Source organism: Callospermophilus lateralis, chromosome 18, assembly GCF_048772815.1.
Source record: "Callospermophilus lateralis isolate mCalLat2 chromosome 18, mCalLat2.hap1, whole genome shotgun sequence".
Lineage (NCBI taxonomy): Eukaryota > Metazoa > Chordata > Mammalia > Rodentia > Sciuridae > Callospermophilus > Callospermophilus lateralis.
The window spans coordinates 54,965,888-54,985,063 of record NC_135322.1 but is presented as its reverse complement, the minus strand read 5'-3'; the positions used below and the strand labels follow the sequence as shown (position 1 = coordinate 54,985,063).

General features: G+C 49.7%; 1 protein-coding gene and 1 non-coding gene across 2 annotated transcripts; both read right to left on the bottom strand.

The window, feature by feature from the left end:
• Positions 1-11,424: 11,424 nt before the first annotated feature.
• Positions 11,425-11,495, bottom strand: Trnag-gcc (transfer RNA glycine (anticodon GCC)). The gene has a single exon. It is a non-coding gene; the product is annotated as a tRNA-Gly (tRNA).
• A 4,932-nt stretch (positions 11,496-16,427) lies between these two features.
• Exosc6 (exosome component 6) lies at positions 16,428-17,737 on the bottom strand. Its single transcript, XM_076838917.1, has one exon. It carries the CDS (start codon positions 17,665-17,667, stop codon positions 16,849-16,851), a length of 819 nt encoding a protein of 272 aa, XP_076695032.1. The 5' UTR covers positions 17,668-17,737; the 3' UTR covers positions 16,428-16,848.
• Positions 17,738-19,176: the final 1,439 nt, after the last annotated feature.

The following is a 19,176-nucleotide window of genomic DNA, read 5'->3' as shown; positions in this document are numbered from 1 at the left end:
AGCCCCAGACCCTCCCACCCCAACACCACGCAGTGGGCGGTGGGAAGAGTGGTTCCGGGTGGGCTGTGTGACCCGAAGTCCGGTGGGCTCCCGGCAGGTGTAGACGCCGGTGTGGAAAGACCTGCCCGCGGCTCGCTTGGTGGTCCACAGGCTTCACCGCGGGAAACGGAGCGGCGCGACCCGTCACCTCGGAGGTCCTCAAGGCTCTGAGCTGGGACGCGCAGATCAGCCCAAGGTGTGAGGAGGCGGTGCCATCGAAGGCACGTTTCCTGGGCAGCCCGGCTCGCTCCGTGCTTCCCCCCTCAGGTTTTCAGTGGTTGTGTCGGGCTTTGCTGGCCTTTATACCTAGACATGCCAACAATCCCAGGACAAAACACAGTTTTATGCAATCAACAGATATTGGTTAAATGATCAGATAGTGATACAGTAGTACCTTCTGGAAATTTTGCGAGGCCTGATCTACCAGGTATCTGCCGCCTCTCTGGTGGTTTATTTTTGCAGTGCTGGAGATGGAGTCCAGGCCCCCACCTACCTGCTAGGCAAGTGCTTTGCCACTGAGCTACACCTCCAGCCCTGGAGCTAGTTCTTTAAAAGTCCCAGCCTAATCCGGGTGTGGTGGCAGTCACCTGTAATTCCAGTGACTCTGGAGGCTGAAGCAAGAGGATTACAAGTTTGAGGCAGCCTCGGTAACTTAACAAGACCCTGTCCCAAAATAAAAAATAAAAAGAATTGGGGATACAGTGTGATAGTAGAAAGGGTTCAATGTCTTGTATTCCCACCACCACCAAAAAAAAAAAAAAAAAAAAAAAAAAAAAGTTCCAGCCTGTGTTTACTTTCCCCTGGGGGCAACAGGAAAGCAAAGTTAGCTAGTGGATGAATTGACCATAACTCAGAGTGAGAACCAGCTGGCCTCCAGGGAGAGAGAGAATATGGAACAAGCTGCTGGGCTTTCCAGGAGAAAGGAAGCCCTTTCCTGAGGTTCTGCCCAGAACAGGACAGCGAACCCCTTGCAATGTCTTCTGGCTCAAATTGGTGTTCTAAAGATAGTTCTAGAAGGCATAGCTCTCTCTCTTGCTCATCAACCTGGTGCTTTGTGTATAATTTAGTTGTGAAAGTTAAAACATGGCTGACGTGGTGGCACAAGCCTGTAATCCCAGCAGCTCAGGAGGCTGAGGCAGGAGGATTGTGAGTTCAAAGCCAGCCTCAGCAACTTAGTGAGACCCTGTCTCTAAATAAAATATAAAATAAGGGCTGGGGATTTTGTTCAGTGGGTAAGAAACCCTGGGTTCAATCCCTGGTACCAAAACAAAAAAGCAATTTAAAGCCAGGCACAATGGCCATGCCTGTAATCCCAGCAGCTCAGGAGGCTGAGGCAAGAGGATTACAAATTCAAAGCCAGCCCCAGCAACAGCAAGGTGCTAAGCAACTCAGTGAGACCCGGTCTCTAAATTAAAAATAAAAATAGGGGGCTGGGGTTGTGGCTTAGAGGTAAAGCGCTCACCTACCGTGTGTGAAGCACTGGGTTCCATCCTCAGCACCACATAAAAAATAAAATAAAGATATTGTGTCCACCTATAACTAAAAAATAATATTTAAAAAATAAAAATAAAAATAGGGCTGGGGATGTGGCTCAGTGGGTGATTTTAATCCCTGGTACCAAAAATAAATAAATAAATAAATAAATAAATAAATGCTTCCATTCTGTATTCACTTATGAATTGTCTCCGAGTACTGCAATACTAAAATACTATGCACATTATGAAAGAGACACAGATAAATACTTTAAAGGGTATTGATGAGTGTAGGGCTGGAGTTGTAGCTCAGTGGTAGGGCACCTGCCCAGCATGTGTGAGGCACTGGGTTTGATCTTCATCATCACATTTAAAAAAAAAAAAAAGATATTGTGTCTGTCTACAATTTTAAAAAAATTTAAAAATTAAAAATGAAGATGAATGTAAATATCCAATATTCTCATTGTGTACCCAGAGAGACTGCCACATGGTGTGCTCTCTGGAGACCTAGGAAATCTAGGCTTCACAGGCTAGGTACCTGAAGGTGGAGGCAGCCATTGGGCATTGCTTTCCTATGGCCATTGGCACAACTACCTGCCCAACAGATGTTGACTTCAGTGTGATCTTTGTTCTCTTCTCTGGCAGGAGCACTAGCTCCCTCAGAGCCTTGTCTGAGATGAGTGCTTTGTTCTAGGGGACTATCGGATTAACTGTCTTGCCATGGAATGGCATGGGCTGCTGGCGTCCTGTCCCTTATTACTAGCTGGAGTTCCACAGTTCTCTGGCCACTTACCAGCCTGAGATTCCTCCTACTTCCTTCAGGGCTTCTTGCTTCATTCACTCCTGGTGCTGTTTTGGTTTTAATTAAAGTTCTCAGTTTTAAACCACAGAAACTAATTCTGGCAACTCTAAGTAGAAAGAAATGAGTTTGTGGGAAATACTTGTTAGTTCCCAGGAGCTCTGGAAGGGGAGGGGCATCAGTTCTAGAGAGGTCACCCAGTAGAACTGACTGGCGAAGACCCTACTGCCTCTGCCAGGCACATCAGCAGCTGTAGTACCAAGTTGGGCCTGGATCTGTCTGAAGGAGCTAAGCCACGTTCCCAGGCCGTAGCTGCAAGACGACTGGGAAAGCAAAGCAGAAAGGGCATTTTCAGCTTCTTTCAGGAGAGACAGGCTCTGTTTGGGAATACCACTGAATAGGAAGAGGGCTGGGATACGAGGTAGCCCAAAGAATGACCCATATGCATTGCAAAAAGCCCCTGGTACATCCAGGATTTAGGGCCACAGTGCTAGTGTTAGCAGCCTGCCCTCCCCCCCGACCCACCCACCACTATACACATACACTAGCCAAAGACTCACTGGCCATTGAATTCTTTGCAGCTTGAAGTGAGTAATAGTGTAGCCCTATGCAAAGGCTCTGCTTGTAGCTGAGCCCTCTGGGTGTTTGCAATAAATTATCTAATTTCTTGGAACAGTATAGCAGTTGTGAGGCAGGGAGCTCATGACTGCTGTCTACTTGCTGTCCATGTGGCCCTGGACAGATCCATTAACCTCAACCTTGATGTTGCTGTGGAGGGTTCAATGAAACAACGGATGTGAAGTTAATAGCACAATTCATAGGAAAATATAAGAATTCCCTGGGCATCTGTGTGTGCGCCTGTAATCCCAGCTCCTCCATGGCATGTGCCATAACACCTAGCTACTCGCAGTCTTTAGTACTGAAGATGACAAAATTACACTTTCTATTCTTCCTGGGGGCACTATGAAAATAAGTTGATGGGCCAGGGTTGTGGCTCAGTGGTAGAGCGCTCACCTAGCATGTGTGAGGCACTGGGTTTCGATCTCTGGCACCCCATAAAAATAAAACAAATAAAATTAAGGTTAAAAAAAAGAAAATTAAATTAAAAAAATAAGTTAACTACTTTTTGTGCATCTGATAAATTCAAGGTGGGCACATCTGGGAATCAGCTCAGTGAACTCCAGGGAGACCAGTGTTTGCTCTGATTTTCTCATTTTTCCTTGTTCTTTTCTCATTTTTCCTTGGCCTCTCATTTTTGTTCTTTTGCTTTCTTCACACCTAACTGCTGATCTCCTGTGTCCTTGAGTCATCTTCTGTCATTCATCTTGTTTCCCATTCATTAACGTCCCACCTACCACGTTCTATGCAGTCAAATGTGCATAGTGGTGGGAATGCAAGAGGATGTGGCTCTTAGGATTCTTCTAGGGGGCTTTATGAGCAATGAATATGGAACAAAGACCTCCAGCCCACTTCCAGATGTGTGGCATCTGTAATGGTTTAGTTCATTTATTTAGCAGATATCAATTGAGCACCTACTACATGCCTGGCCTTGACCTAGCAGAGGTGTTGCAGCACTACTAGCATTCCTCATCTTCTGCTCTGGTGTGGATCTGTCTTTTCCAGTGAAGAATGGTGAAAAAGAGGAGCCAGGAGATGAATGGCCTGAGGGTCCACTCATGAGGTGACATTTCCATAGTGGAGCACAAATGGCTACATCACCTGACTTCTTGGTCCTCCCTTGAACCAGCTTCAGCTGACATTTTACTTCAGACCCAAACATCTCTTTGATGTAGTTGAAAAAAAAATGCAGGAAACAATTGCCTGGCAACTGGGGCCAGCCCACGGCTGCCTAGAGTAGGCTGTTGGACCTTTACACACGCCACCATTTAATTTGCTTTGACCTTCTTGGGACCTAAAAATGTGCTTCTTGCATTTGTTCTGTTTCCAACAGAGTTGCAAATGTCTCTGTTCCTAGGTCACTCTTTGGGGCTGAGTGAGTTTTGCCATTGGCTAGTGAACACTGACTGATGTGGAGTTATGATGATGAAGAAGAGCATAGGTGAACACTAGGGTTTCTGGAAAGATTCCTTGCCTGGGAATCAAGAAGTGTGGATCAAGAAGTGTGGACTATGAACCCATTTCTGCCTCCCTGGACCCCTGTTTATTTGTCTGAGAAATGGGAAAAAAAAGATCTTGGTTCTTCCTACCTCCCAGGGTTCTTGTTCAAAATGTGAAAAGACTTTGAAAGGGATAAGCCATGCTACACCACCCTAGTAAGGAACTACTTCTGTTTGTCCTGAGATAGGATGGAGAAGAGAGAGATGTCAATTAGAGGGCAGGCCCCAAGAAAGGACAGACTCCTCTCTGTGGTGTGGTTCACACTGCAGAGCTCTCTAGGGAATCGGGCTGCAGGTGGAATTTAGCTGAGATCCCAAAGGTCAGTGTTGGGGTGGACGTTCCTCGAGCTGGCTAGTTTGCAGAACTGGAACTTCCTCTAGGAAAGACTTGGCATCCTAACATGCTCCTTGTTAAATTAATGGGGTCTCTGGTTTCAAGAATGAAGTGAAATTCACAAGAGGTAAACTGTGGAACTAACCTAGATGCCCTTCAATAGATGAATAAATAAAGAAACTGTGATATATACACACAATGGTATATTACTCAGCTTTAAAAGAGTAAAATTATGACATTTGCAAGGAAATAGATGCAGTTAGAGAATATTATGCTAAGCAAAGTAAGCCAATTCCCCCAAACCAAAGGCCGAATGTTCTCCCTGATAAATGGATGCTGATCCATATTGGGGGGGGGAGGGGGACAATGAGAAGAATGGAGGAACTTTGATTGGGCAAAGGGGAGGGAGAGGAGGAGAGGGGACATGGGGGTAGGAAAGATGGTGGAATGAGATGGACATCATTACCCTAGGTACATGTATGACTGCACATATGGTGCAACTCTAAGTCGTATACTACCAGATAAATGAAAAGCTGTGCTCCATTTGTGTACAATGAACTGAAATGCATCCTGCTGTCATGTGGAACTAAGGAGAACAACAACAAAAGAATGATGTGAGCCAGGCGTGGGGGAGCTTGCCTGAAATCCCAGGGGCTCAGGAAGCTGAGACAGGAGAATCAAAAGTTCAAAGTCAGCCTCAGCAATTTAGCGAGACCCTGTCTCTAAATAAAAAATAAAACAGGCTGGGGATATGGCTCAGTGGTTAAGTGCCCTGAGTTTAATACCCAGTACAAAAAAAGAAAATAAAAAAGAAAGTGAAAAAGCAAGTGAGTGAGGAGAGGAGACCACAGAGGGCTCTGGGTGAGCACTGGGTGAGGAAGAAGTTTGAATGCACTTCCTGGACTCTGCTTTTCCTACTCTGTCTTTGGAGGTGAATGCTACGGAACCAAAGCAGTTGTAGGACTTGCAGTTCCTCCCTCAATCTCTGTTTCTGTGCCTTGGGCAGGGACAAGGAGATTCAAACATAGTTCCAGACAGCCTCCTCTGAATGTTGGATTCTGGAAGTGAAGAGGAAGGTACAGATGGTTCTACAAACAATGTCACACATGCTGAAGGACAGAAGGCTGGTAGAGGGTGCTGGCTGGAGCACAGCTTCATCCTGTCAACATCCATTCCAAATTTGCTCTGAGCATCCAGAATGTCTTGGAGAAAAGAGGTCAGAGCTGCCTTAGAACCCACCAGGGTCCCTCCTGCACCCAGGAGAAGGCTTGAGAAAGACTCTCACCTGGTTGGCCCAAAAGCCTCATGTCCCAAATATGACTGCATATTGGGTCTCCCTGTCCTGAGTACTTAAAAAACAAAAACAAAACAAAACAAAAAAAAAAACCTCTCCTAGGGATGATGAGACAGAATCCAGGCTCTATAACCTGCTCACTGGGCAGAATATTTGCTGAGCTCTGTGTGTAAGGTCCTGTGCTGGAGTGGAAGATCGGAAGGTGATTGATATGTTGCTGTATTTGCCCACTGAAACTTCAGGTCAACCTTTGGTTGAGGCTGAGGCATAGGCCCAACTATGTGATTTGTAGGACCTGATACAGAATGAAAATTCAAGTTCAAAAATTATTAAGAATTTCAAGATGGCAACAGCAGAGCATATAGGAAGCACAAGGTCCTTCTGAATGAGGACCCCATGTGGCTGCACAGCTTGCACACTCGCAAAGCCCTTCCTGCATTTGGGAATATGGGAATGAGGTCCTCCCTGTTCTTGCTGTAACTGCATATCAAGGGGGCTGGGGCAGAGGAGCCCCTTGGGGCTGGAGGGTCCTGACTCATGGTTGTCCATGGTTCTACTAGCAACCAGCAGGTTCCTTGCCCCAGATGCTGCAGAAACCCATTCCCCAAGTAGTATTATGGCTGGCCAGCTGCCTACTGAGTCACAAGAGAATCTGGGGCTGGTCATAGGCCAAGCACACCCTCCAGGCCTCTCTGTCCAGATGGGAAGGGGGAATCCAGGGTCCTCAGCACCCTCCTCCCAAGGCTGCCCAAATTCCTTGCTTCAGCTTCCACTCAGTCCATTGAACTCAGCCAGCCCCACACATGTCCCAAGGGAAGCCTTACCCGACCCTTCTAAGTGGATGTGGCCCATTGGCCAGTAGCGCCGAAAGTCAGTGTAGTGGCCCTCAGGGAGCCCTGCTCCCTGCTTCCTTGGGCCCAAGGCATCCATTAGGAAGTAGCCTGAAGAATTTAGGACTCCTTTGTATTTTCTTCTCCTTCTCCTTCTTCTTCTTCTTCTTCTTGTACTGGGGATTGAACCCAGGGGGTACTTTACCGCTGAGCCAAATCCCCAGCCCTTTAATTTTTTTTTTTTTTTTTTTTTTTTTTTTTTTTTGAGACAGGGTCTTGCTAAATTGTTAGGGCCTCACTAAGTTGCTGAGGCTGACTTTGAACTTGCCATCCTCTTACCTCAGACTCCCATGTCACTGGGATTACAGGCATCTTCCATAACACCCAGCTATATTTCCTTCTTAAATACTTAAATGTATCCTGCTAAAATTTAGCTGACACTCAATTGGCAACCATAAAATACTACATAAACCTCTTTCTTAAAAAATGTTGGGGAGGGGGGCTGGAGTTGTAGCTCAGTGGTAGAGCCCTTGCTTGGCATGTGTGAAGCACTGGGTTCAGCCCTCGGCATCACATAAGAATAAATAAATTAAATAAAAGTATTATGTCCCTCTATAACTAAAAAATATATATATTTTTTAAAAATTAGAATTTCAAATCTGTTAAATTAACTTTAGTAGAATTTCATAAAGATTATTGGCCCCTCTAATACCCAGGACTTCCTCTTCCCAAGAGCATTCAAGTTCCAGAGCTCATCCCAGAGCTGGGTACCTGGTGAGCTTTCCACATCTTGTGCTGGGCCCCCTGCCTTTCTGTGATGCTTTTGAGTTCAAGGTGAACCATCTGGGTTTGGGGCTGGGAAATTTGTTTGTCTGAGGGCAACACTTTTGTGAATTTGAGACTTGCTTGTCACTCTGAGCCACTCTGGCTCTTTCAGTGACAGCTGGCAAGGGGCTTAGCACAGAGGCAGGTGTGGGGCGTGGGCCCGGCCGCGAGCAGGCAGTGTGCAGGCAGCCAGGCAGACAGACCGTATCCTGGGCCGGCAGCGGGAGGACTCTTAAGAATTATCCCAGACCAGGGCTGGGTGTCTCCTCAGAGAACACAAGGATCACAGGCAAACCCTCTCCTGCCTTTTGACAGGACCACTCCCAGGTATGGGAACTGAGCAATGAGGTCAATTGGCTGTGGGTGTGGGTTTGAAGGAAGCAATCGCTTTATTTTCCCAAACTCTGGAAGTTAGAAACTTCCAGAGAATTTTTGTTTTAAAGTGTGCCCAAGAGCCTGTCTCTTTGTCTAGGTAGGGGCACCTCTAGGATAAACTTCTGGGGCCTGATGCCAGGCCTGGGTAGGGGGTCTGGGTCCCTTGGAGGCCAGGCCAGGCTGCCCATTGACGGGCTGGATCTCGGCCTTCCCTCCAGAGCTGAAGAGCAGGGCCCTGTGCGCAGATGCTCCCACTCCCCTCCCACTGCACCCCTTCATCCCTTCACCTCTGTCCCACTCTCCTGCTCTCTCTTTAGATTTGGACATGGCTGGAGAGCCCAGGCCCGGTCCTGCCCGGTCAGGCCAGAAGAGGCAGCTGGGAACCGCCATCTTCTGGTGAGTCTGTCCCTTGGCCAGCTGAGGAGGGAGAATGGTTGCTGGCTTATTTGGGTTCTCCTGGGACAGGACAAGAACTCCAAGTGGGTCCGTCAGTACACTGCCCACTCCACGCGCAGTCTGCTCATTCTGGTGAGAAGGTTCCTTGTCCCTCAGCCTCAGGAATATGACCCAGCACATTCTAGTACTTTTGTAGCCAGCGAACCCGGTCACCATCTTGCTGGTGTCCCTTCTCTGTTCTGGAGCCAGGCCTGGGTCCTCTGAGGGGAACCTTCTCACCTCGACCTGTGGGAGTTGAGGGCTTTTTCCAGGTATAGACATTGAGAAGTAGTAAATGGGAACCTCTCTGGATGACACCTTGCCCCTCACTTGGGAAACTTAAAGCAATATATAAAGGAATCGAATGCAGCCAGCACTTCCTACATGCTTCCTGAGTGTGTTCTATTACTGAGCTCCCTGCAGCCCTTAAAGTAATTTTTATACTCTTTAAACATTTTTTCATAAAGGAGCTGGCCAACGTTTGCTAGCAAACACGCCATTTTTCACTGGTGTGAGGAGGGTATATTGAACCCCCATTGGCCTCTCTGTCTCCTTAACTGGGCATTTGCAATGGCTACAGTCAGCTACAGTCAGCTTCTGGCCTTGATGTGGCACTTGGGAGATTTCCGCCTTGCGAGATTTCCGCCTTGCTCTGAGGGGCAGGTGATTGTTGTTAGGAACAGCGCAGCTGCAAACACCCCAGTACTATGCATTCATTTCTGCTCATCTCCCTAGAAGTGGGGTGGCAGGCTCTGAGATGCCTCTGTACCTCCAGAGGAATTAGGAGGTACTAATTAGTGTGAGTCTGTGTCACCTGCAGTGTAACAGTGTGAGCAGCTTCTCACTGCAGAGTAGAGGTATACTTCTGTTTGTTTTTTTTTTTTTTTTTTTTTTTTTTTTTTTTTTAAGAGAGAGTGTGAGAGAGAGAATTTTTTTTTAGTATTTATTTTTGGAGGACACAACATCTTTGTTTGTATGTGGTGCTGAGGATCGAACCCAGGCCGCACGCATGCCAGGCGAGCGCGCTACCGCTTGAGCCACATCCCCAGCCCTAAATGCTGTGTGTTGGTTTGTGAGCAAGACTCTCAACTTGGGGAGTCTGTTGATAAGACTTTATAATCTTCTGTCTGATGGAAGAGTGGTTCTCCTAGTTATCACATGTGATGTATTTTGTTATTTTACTTTATTTTATTTTATTTTTTGTTGTTGTTCTGGAGATTGAACCCACAGGCTCTGTGCAACAGAGCCACATTCCCAGCCCTTTTTATTTTTATTTTTAAATGTGAGACAGTGGGGGCTGGGGTTGTGGCTCAGTGGTAGAGCACTCGACTCACACATACAAGACCCTGGGTTCAATCCTCAGCACCGCATAAAAATGAATAACTAAAATAAAGGTATTGTATCCATCTACAACTAAAAGATAAATATTAAAAAAAAAAAAAAGTGAGACAGGGTCTCGCTAAGTTACTGAGGCTGACCTTCAACTTTCGATCCTCCTGTCTCAGCCTCCTGAGTAGCTGGGATTACAGGCATGCACCACTGTTCCTGGCTCACACCAGTTTTTTTTTTTTTTTTTTTAACTGGGGATTGAACCCAGGGGCTTTTAACTACTGAGACACACCCCTGGCCCTATTTTGTATTTTATTTAGAGACAGGGTCTCACTAAATTGATTAGGGCCTCACTGCATTGCTGAGAGTGGTTTTGAACTTGTGATCCTCCAGCCTCAGCCTCAGAGCCACTGGGCCAGGTGTGCACTGCACCTGCCATCATGACCATTTTTCTTTCTTTCTTTCTTTCTTTCTTTCTTTCTTTTTTTTTTTTTTTTTTTTTTGTGGTACCAGGGATTGAACATAGGAGCACTTGACCACTGAGCCACATCCCTAGTCCTATTTTGTATTTTATTTAGAGACAGGGTCTCACTGAGTTGCTTGGAACCTCGCTTTTGCTGAGGCTGCCTTTGAACTCCCAGTCCTCCTGCCTCAGCTCCTGAGCTGCTGAGATTACAGGCCTGCGCCACCATGCCCGCTTATGACCATTTTTTGAGGCTGTCTGATGGAAGATTAGTGGCTCCTCAGTTTTTCAGTTCCAGTTTCATATTTTCTGCTCCAATCCCTCTCCCAGCCGATTTGGATCCATTTCCCACCCTGGGTCACTTTGGGGTGGTAGTGGGGGCGGGAGACTAGAAGCCATGGGGAGTGAGTGATCCTGCCTGTCCTAAAGGGACTCTGGGCTTTCAAGACCTGAGGCAGAGGTAGGCAGAGGTGTCCTCCTTAAGGCCTCATTGTGCCCAGGGGACTCCGGGGAGAGCAACCCAGTGCTACCCCAGGTGTTGTTTGAGGGCCCTCCATGAGTACTTACTGGGGGATTTCAGATCACATTTTCCAATCTGAAAAATGGAATTTGTCAAGCGCAGGGAAAGTTGTGGTATGAAAGACTGACCCACAGGGGTCCCTCTTGCTCCTAGGCCTGAGAACACTTGAGGAGGTGGCCTGACCACTGCCCCACACAGCCATTCCGACTGTGTTTTCTCTCTTGTCGTTGGAAGGTCCAGGCTTGCAGACTGTAACCATTTCCAGACCAGAGGCAGCGGACGCCGCTGCCCGGGTGCAACCAGGACGCTCCCCTGGGGGAGAAATAGGCAGGGACATCGCCTGGGGAACGGGTCAGCACTCGCAGAGGAAGCGGGAGTAGAGAGGGCCCTGGCGGAGAGGGACCTCTCCCTGAAACAGGCTCCGCTGCAGGAGCGCATGCGCCCAAACGCCTGCCTGTCTCAACTTGAGCAGTAGTTAGCAACATTCTATTCTTTCGCAAGACTCATCCCTGGCTTAATACATTTAAAATGGTCATTTTGGAAAACAGGAGTAAGGAAGTCAAAAACAACAAAAGGAAAAAAAAGCCAGTTGTGCATTGGCCGGGAATCGAACCCGGGCCTCCCGCGTGGCAGGCGAGAATTCTACCACTGAACCACCAATGCTGAGCTGTGAAGGGAGCCAACATCGAGGCTCAGGTGGTCAAAGACAGACGTCCTTTGAGATCGGGTGTCTGCCCAACCTTCTGGACTCCAGAAACTGGTCACCTGGGGCTCGGACCTGATCACAGCGCTCCTCCCATCCCAAACCCACATCACCTGCGGGGAGCGGGAAGGAGGAGGAATCTGCGACCGTCCGCAAGTCCTTTCTCTTCCTCCGCCTCCCATCCACCGGAATCGTCAGCAGCCCTGTGCTTCCCGGGCTGCAGCTCTGGGGACCCTGAAGATGAAAGGGAAGGGCGGCCCGCTCAGGGACCGCCCTAGGGAACCCCACACACCTGGCCTATTTTGGGCTGACCCTGAGCAGTACCAGAAAGTTGTTCCAGAACTTATGCCCCTCTCCACTATCCCATACACCTCCCATGCACCCTCTCCACTATCCCCAATTCCTCACCTTCCCCAGCCTAGCGCCATGGTACCTGAAGCTCCTGCCGAGGCAGAAGAGTCTCGACGATGAAGGAATCCCCCACCCTCCTGGCACCTGCACCCCTGAGCGTGTGTGTGAGAAGGGCTGAAGTCAGACAATGTGAGCTTTGGGTTCTGTCTGGAGCTTGATCTTTTCCAAGGCCTGCAGCAAAGGGGTAGATGGTCTGGCCACAGCTCTGTCCTTGCCTGCTGGCCCTGCCTGTGCTAGTCCCTGCATCCTGGCAATTGCCACAGGAGGATTAAAGACTCTCACACCCCCACAGTGGCTTTGGGCTCTGACTTAATTCTTCCTTTTCATCCTTTGCCAGATTAAGATCCAGAACATCAACAGTTCCCTGCTTAAGCAGAAAAGCCTTTGGAGGGCCAGAAGCCTGCAGGCGATTGTCCCTTCCTGCCACCTGGAACCATTAGCTCCTCATCAGAGTGCATCCAGGGGAAAGCTGGTTTGCTGTGGTCTCTCAAAGTGACCTTGAGCAAGTCCCAGGGGGTTCTTCAGGTGGAGAATCCTGGGGCTCTAAGGAACAGCTGCGTTATTTCCACTTCCCCAAATTCAATTAGGGACCAGGTAGAAATTCTGGCCCTAGACAGTGACCCCCCCCCCCCCAACTTCCCATTTGTCTCTGCAGCAGCAGCAGTAACTACAACCTGAACTTTGAGCTGCACAGAGAAGAAGTCCCCTACAGGTGAGTGGGTCCTACTCCTGGGTCCTCTGGGGGAGATGGTGGTGCTGATCGGCTTGACTTCTCATCTCTCCTGTCCCTATAGAATGTATGAATACCAGAGGATCCCTCCACTCATCAGCCAGATGCCTTCCAAGATGAGAAGGACCCACTTGGGCATGGGAGTCAAGAACAGTTGCAGCCCCTACAAAGATTCCAGGAATAACCACCTGTCCCCCAGGCAGATAAAGCGTAAGTAAGGGGACATAGATTTCTCCTGCAGAGCTTGGGAGGAACTGTATGGCTGTACCTACAATAAGAACAGGCCCCAGAGCCCTGGCAACGTTGCCCTCATCTCCTGTGGCCTCTGTGCCCAGGAGCTGAGGTCCAACACTGGCCCTCTCCCAGCAGTCAGGACTGAGGAGCTGCGCTCCATCAGAGGGGAGCTGAGCCAGATCAAAGCCCAAGTGGACAGCCTGTTGGAGAGTCTGGAACACATGGACCAACAGAGGGACCATCCTGCAGGTCAGGCACCCAGGGTGGGCTCAGGCCATGCTCTCAGCCCCAGCTTTTCCTGCTTCTGAAGATGCCAGGATGCCCAGGGTTCCACCTGGGGTTTTCCCTGTCTGCAGGCCTCCCTTCCCTGGAGTGCACTTCCCGTCTATTCCCTCTGGCTGTTCTTGTGACTGGAGGATGCTTGTGGCTTCTGGGTTGTTCTGTCACCCTCTCCTATTCAGCAGCTATCTGGAGCCTGAGCAGTATCCTGGCCCATCTGCTTCTTGCCCTCCCAAGCCCTAGATATCCTAAATCAATGCTGGACCCTGATGGGGTCAGCTGGAGCCTCCAAACTTGGCCATTGACTGGCAACTCTGCGCAGGGACAAAGGACAGTGAAGAGCACAGGAACCCTGGTAGTGAGGGGTCCTCATGCAGAACTTCGGAGCCCCAGCAGGAGCCCAGGGACCAGAGGTTCCATCTGGAGGCAGACAGCTCCGAGGGAAGCACAGACACCCAGCCGGCAGTGAGTGGTCTACCCCTCTTCTCCCCCTTGTATTTGGGTCCTTGTGGCCTTCAGAGCAAGGGAGGGACTTTGGTTTGTGCAGCACACAATAGTGGGGTAGGGGAAAGCATATGACTTCAACTTGAGAGAAGCCCAAGTAAAGGATGGGCCTGGCCCTGCATTTTATCCTCGCAGCTCTGGGCTTGGTCAGCTATGCTATACCAGGGACTACTGCCAAGCAGTTGGGCACTTGGATCTGTTGTGGGCTGACATATCATCTCCATCTGGAAGGCAGGAGAGATTTGAGCTATAGACTACAGAGGAAATGTCACAAATGTGTCCCATGGTCCCAGATCCCTTGCGTAAGAACCAAATTCTGCCTTCTCCCTGGTCCTAGGGCCTTTGAGCTGTCTGCATGGCACCAAGCTCCCTGGGAAGCTATGGTACAGTGACATTCCTGGCTGGAGAAGATGCCATTTTTTCAGTATTAAAGGTCCTGAATATTACTGGTTCTCCCACACTCTCTTCTACTATCGGTGGTCCTTAAGATAGGCCAAGCCCACACTGCTTCTTGGGCCCTTTTAGCAAGGCCAGTGCTGCCACGGAATTGGGCATAATGAGCTCCCTTCCTCCACCTCCTCAGTTCCACCCTTGGCCTTCTGAGCTTAGGAGGGCCTTCACTACTGCCTAGGACCTGGGAAAAGAATGGGTTAGAAGGAGAAAATGCTTTCTTTTGCCTGCTGGTTTTGAGTTCCCAGGTCTCAAGAAGCCTGAAGAGGGACTGAGAATATAGCTTAGTAATAGAGGGTGTGCTTAACATGTGCAACTTCTGGGTCCAATTCCAGATGTACCCCACCCCCGAAAAAGACTCTAGAGTTGCCCTGGAGTTGCTAAAGCTCCAAAGACACAGGGGTGGGGGGCAGGTAGCAAAGGGACTACATGTTGGCCCTTTTTCCTAGTTCTTCTCTGCCTCCCTGTCTTATCAGCTACTTTTTTTTTTTTTTTTTTTTAAGAGAGAGGGAGAGGAGAGAGAATTTTTTAAAATATTTATTTTTCAGTTTTCGGTGGACACATCTTTATTTTATTTTAGGTGGTGCTGAGGATCGAACTCAGCGCCCCGTGCATGCCAGGCAAGCGCGTTACCGCTTGAGCCACATTCCCAGCCCCACTCTTTTTATTTTTTAAAAATATATTTTAGGGGGCTGCAGTTGTGGCTCAGTGGTAGAGCACTCACCTGGCATGCATGAGGCCCTGGGTTCGATCCTCAGCACCACACAAAAGAAAGAATAAACAACATTATTTAAAAAAATAAAAATAAACGTATTGTGTCCACCTACAACTAAAGATAAATGTTTTTAAAAATATATTTTTTAGTTGTTGATGAATATTTATTTATTTGTATGTGGTGCCTAGAATCAAACCCAGCGCCTCACACATGCTAGGCAAACACTCTACCACTGAGCCACCACCCCAGACCCATCTTTTAATTTTTTTCTACAGATGAAGAATCAAGCACCCTACCAAGAGGGAAGCCAGTAGATGGGAACCCTTCCAGGCTCATCAGTTTCATGCACCTTCTTGGGTGACTCCCTTCCTTGCCTGTTTTTCCGAAGGCCTCCTGGGTGCGTCCAGGCAACCTGAGGCATCCATTCTGTGTAATGGAAGAAGAGGCACAGGTCAGGCAGGCCACCTGAGTCTCCCCATAGTGGTGGGTTTAGCTTTGGAGAGGGTTTTCAGATGAGCTCCCGGACAGCCCAGCAGTAGCTCACCATTCTTATAAAGGTGAGGCTGTCTGGGAGGAGGTAGTTGACAGAGTACTGTAGGGAGCAACATCAGGCCTCCCTGGATGCAGATATGGCTCAGGTGCCACCTCCCCATGGGCCACAAGTCACAGTACTATGGAGCACATGTTGCAACACTTGTGTGCCTCCAATCTGACACTAAATTGTAAGACCCTGTGTGTGCCCCACCTAACCCCTTTTAGTTCCAGACTCCCCATCTACTCTATAAAGCCATGCTTCAGAATAGGGGTATAATTTTTGTGTCCAGCTTCATAGTTTCTTGCTAGTATGACACCACATATTTCAGGTTTGCCTCACAAAATGTATTACATCAGAAGGGAAACATTAAAATTTGTATATCTCCTTCCTGGTTGGGGATTCTTATTGTGGTCTCAACTTTATTCTGGTCCTTGGGCTGTCCTAGGCAGTCAGGAGAGAGGCTGAACAGGTCCTTGAGACCCTCAAATTTCAAAGCTCATACCAAACTAGGGTACAAAGGGGAAAAGGCTGGCTGCCTCCTGAACAAGTCTCCTAGCTTCCTTTAATCCAGGTCTGAGTAGAGTGAAGACCCCATCTTCATGGTCAATTAAGCTAGCTCTGCCCTATAGAATAGGGGGGCTGTATCTGAAGGTGAGGCTGTCGGGCAGGAGGCATTGTATCTAGGAACTCTCACTCTTGGCAGTGCATCTGCCATCTCCCCAGGCCACACTGCTCAGGGTCTTGCTCCCAGGGGCACCAGATGAAGGCAGCCCAGAACCCCACTTCTTATCAGCAATGGAGGCCTCTGGTTATGCTGATGAGATCTTGCTTCCATCCAAAGTACAATCCTTCACAAATACCCAACCCTGACTTGTGTCTTATCTGGCTCTAAACCTGAGTAGGGGTATACCCAGGGCCATTCAACTTTCCCCATTCTTATTACATTTCAGCAGCTGCCCCTACTCTGGTACTTAAAGAACCACAACAGAAGACGTTTCTACAACATTAAAAAAAAAGTTTTTTTGTTATGTTTTAGCTTAGATATTGAGGCACTGCCCCCTTGTTCATCCTCTTAAGAGTAGCCCAGTTATATTGGAAAGAGTCAATAGCTGGCCTATGCAGGGTTCATCTCTTAAAAGGCCATAGCTCCAGATCTCATTTTTCAGATAAGTCCAGCTTAAGTCCTTTTCAACTTGGGAGTAAGGCTGCTTCCATAGGTTTCTTCAGTTGGATCATAACTGGGTGCCAGCTCAAGTAGCAAAGTCCCTTTAATAGAACAGTTTGTAAAAAAGTCACTCAAACATAGCTGTCCAGTGCATTGGTTCATGTGTGTACGTCTCGACCTCCTCTCCTGTGCTCCAGATTCTTAGCTGGGTGGAGGCAGGAGACCGACCGCATGGGTTTTTCAAGGACAGCAACAGCAGCACTCCATTTGTTGGTGCTCAGGCTTGGAACTCAGGATGCGGAGGCCGCTCCCCTCCGGCGGGCTGCCCGCACCAGGCACTGCTGTAATACGGGGTAGAGGCGCTGGCAGCCTTCGAGGCCCAAGCGCAAGGCCTCGGCCCAGCTCTCGGTCTGGCCCCCCTCCCCGCTGCCCAGCAGCCCGGCCACCTGATTGAGCACCGGCATAAGCGCCACGGTGAAACCGGCGGCGGCGCGCTCCTCCTCGAGCCGCGTGGGGTCCAGCAGCCAGGTGGGCGCGGGTCCCGGTGAGAGGCTCAGGCCACAGCCCACCACTAGGTCGTACATCTCAATTCCCGCGTCGGCCAGGGCAAGCGCCGCGGCCGTGAGCGCGGCGGCCAGCGCCGAGCCGCCGTCCTCCAGCAGCAGCGCAGACACCTCGAGTTGTGCGCGCGGATAGCGCCCCAGGCGCACAGCCGGCTCCAGCGCCTCCTGCAGCGCCAGGGCCAACTCGCGCTCCTCGCCGCCGCCCGGGGGCGCACGGCGTCTGCGGCCTGAGAAAGGTGCGCGGCGAAAGTCGCAGAGCAGGCGACCACGCAGCGCGGCCGGGGCCTCGCCGCCCGCTCCAGCAGGGCCACTGCCGCGCTCGCCGCCCTCGGCCTGGCGCGGGCCAGACACGGCGCACAGCACCTTGGTACCGCCCGCCTCCAGGTAGGCCGACCCCTTGGCCTGGCTCAGAAGCCCTGCGCGCGCGTACACAGGCCGCAGCCGTGTCGGGTCGCGGGCGACAGGCGGCTCGTCCTCGTCCGCCGCGTACAGTTGAGGTGGTTGGGACTCCTCAGGCCCGCGGATGCGACGGTGGTCTCCAGGCATGGCAGCACCGGAGTGCGAGCCGCTTCCGCCCCCAGCCCAGCCTCGCGCGCCGGCTCTTCCGCCAGCTTAAAGAAGCGCGCCCGGGTGAGGGTTGTCGGGATAGCAGCAGACGGGGAACCCACACTGCCCCTTGCCGGCCTGGAGGAAGAACAGCGAGCGCTACCGCTTGCAAGGGGCAAGGAAGCCCAGGCCTGCCAAGAGGGAACAAGGCCGAATCCAGCTGATCGCGTCTCCCAGGCCAGGATGTTAGTCTTCTTTTCCTGTGAAGGTTGCAGTTATCTTAATTTTGCACGTGTGCAACTCTTCTATGGATTTGTCCAAGGCAAGGACTTTTTGTTCCTGAATTCCTGTACTCCGGGCCCTAGTTGATATACTTGTTTAATGAATGGATGGAATGTCTCTCTTGCTGCACTGGGCACTAGACAATGTAGTCAATCTCTAGCACTTCTGGCACCTGTCTGGCACATGCGGCTTTAACCCAGGGTCCCAGCCCCCTCCCTCTTTCTCATACCCTATGGGAGGAGGGCCCCTTTCTTGCAGCATAGACCTGCTCCCCCTTCAACTCTGACGGCAGGGCCAAGAGTGACCCTTGGCCCCAGGACCAGTTAGCTATATCGGGTATCTAACACAGGCAAGCTATGTCTTACTTCCCACATACTGATTCCGAACTGCAGTGTTAGACTTAGACCAACTGAATTCAGAGGTAGACCTGGGTCTTTATCCTCACTGGCTGTGTTTGGGTCAAGTAAGTGGGAATGGGGCAGTTACTGGAGTGAGGGTGGGGGGCAATGCTACAACTGAATTCTTCTCATAAGCCACCTGACTTCACAGCAGCTGCCTCAAAGGGAGGGTCTAAGACATGGAGATGTTCTCCCCAAGAGAAGCTCTAAGAAAAGCATTTCTTTGCTTTGTTAACTCTCGGTAGATTTTTTTTTCTTTTTTGCAGTGCTGTGGATGGAATCCAGGGCCTTTATATACTATGCAAGTGCTCTACCACAGAGCTATATCCATAGCCTTAAGTCATGTTTATTGTTTTTATTATTTTTTGCTGCACTGAGGATCAAACCTGGGGCACTCTACCACTGAGCTACATTCCCAGTCCTTTTTTATTTTTAGACAGGGTCTTGCTGAATGGCTGAGGCTGGTCGCAAATTTGCAATTCTCCTGCTTCACTTTCTTTTTTAAAAAAATATTTATTTATTTATTTTTAGTTCTTGGCAGACACAACATCTTTGTTGGTATGTAGTGCTGAGGATCGAACCCGGGCCGCACGCATGCCAGGCGAGCGCGCTACCGCTTGAGCCACATCCCCAGCCCCTCCTGCTTCACTTTCTAAGTAGCTGGGATTACAGATGTGTGCCATCACATCTGGCTCATTTCTATTGAATTATTAATACCTCTTCATCTCACCCCACCTAGTTTGCCTACACCTCCACAAATGTCTTGAGGTAATTCCTGGGGGCTCAGGGGCCTGACTCAGTAAGGACTGCAACCAGGAACCAGCTGGAA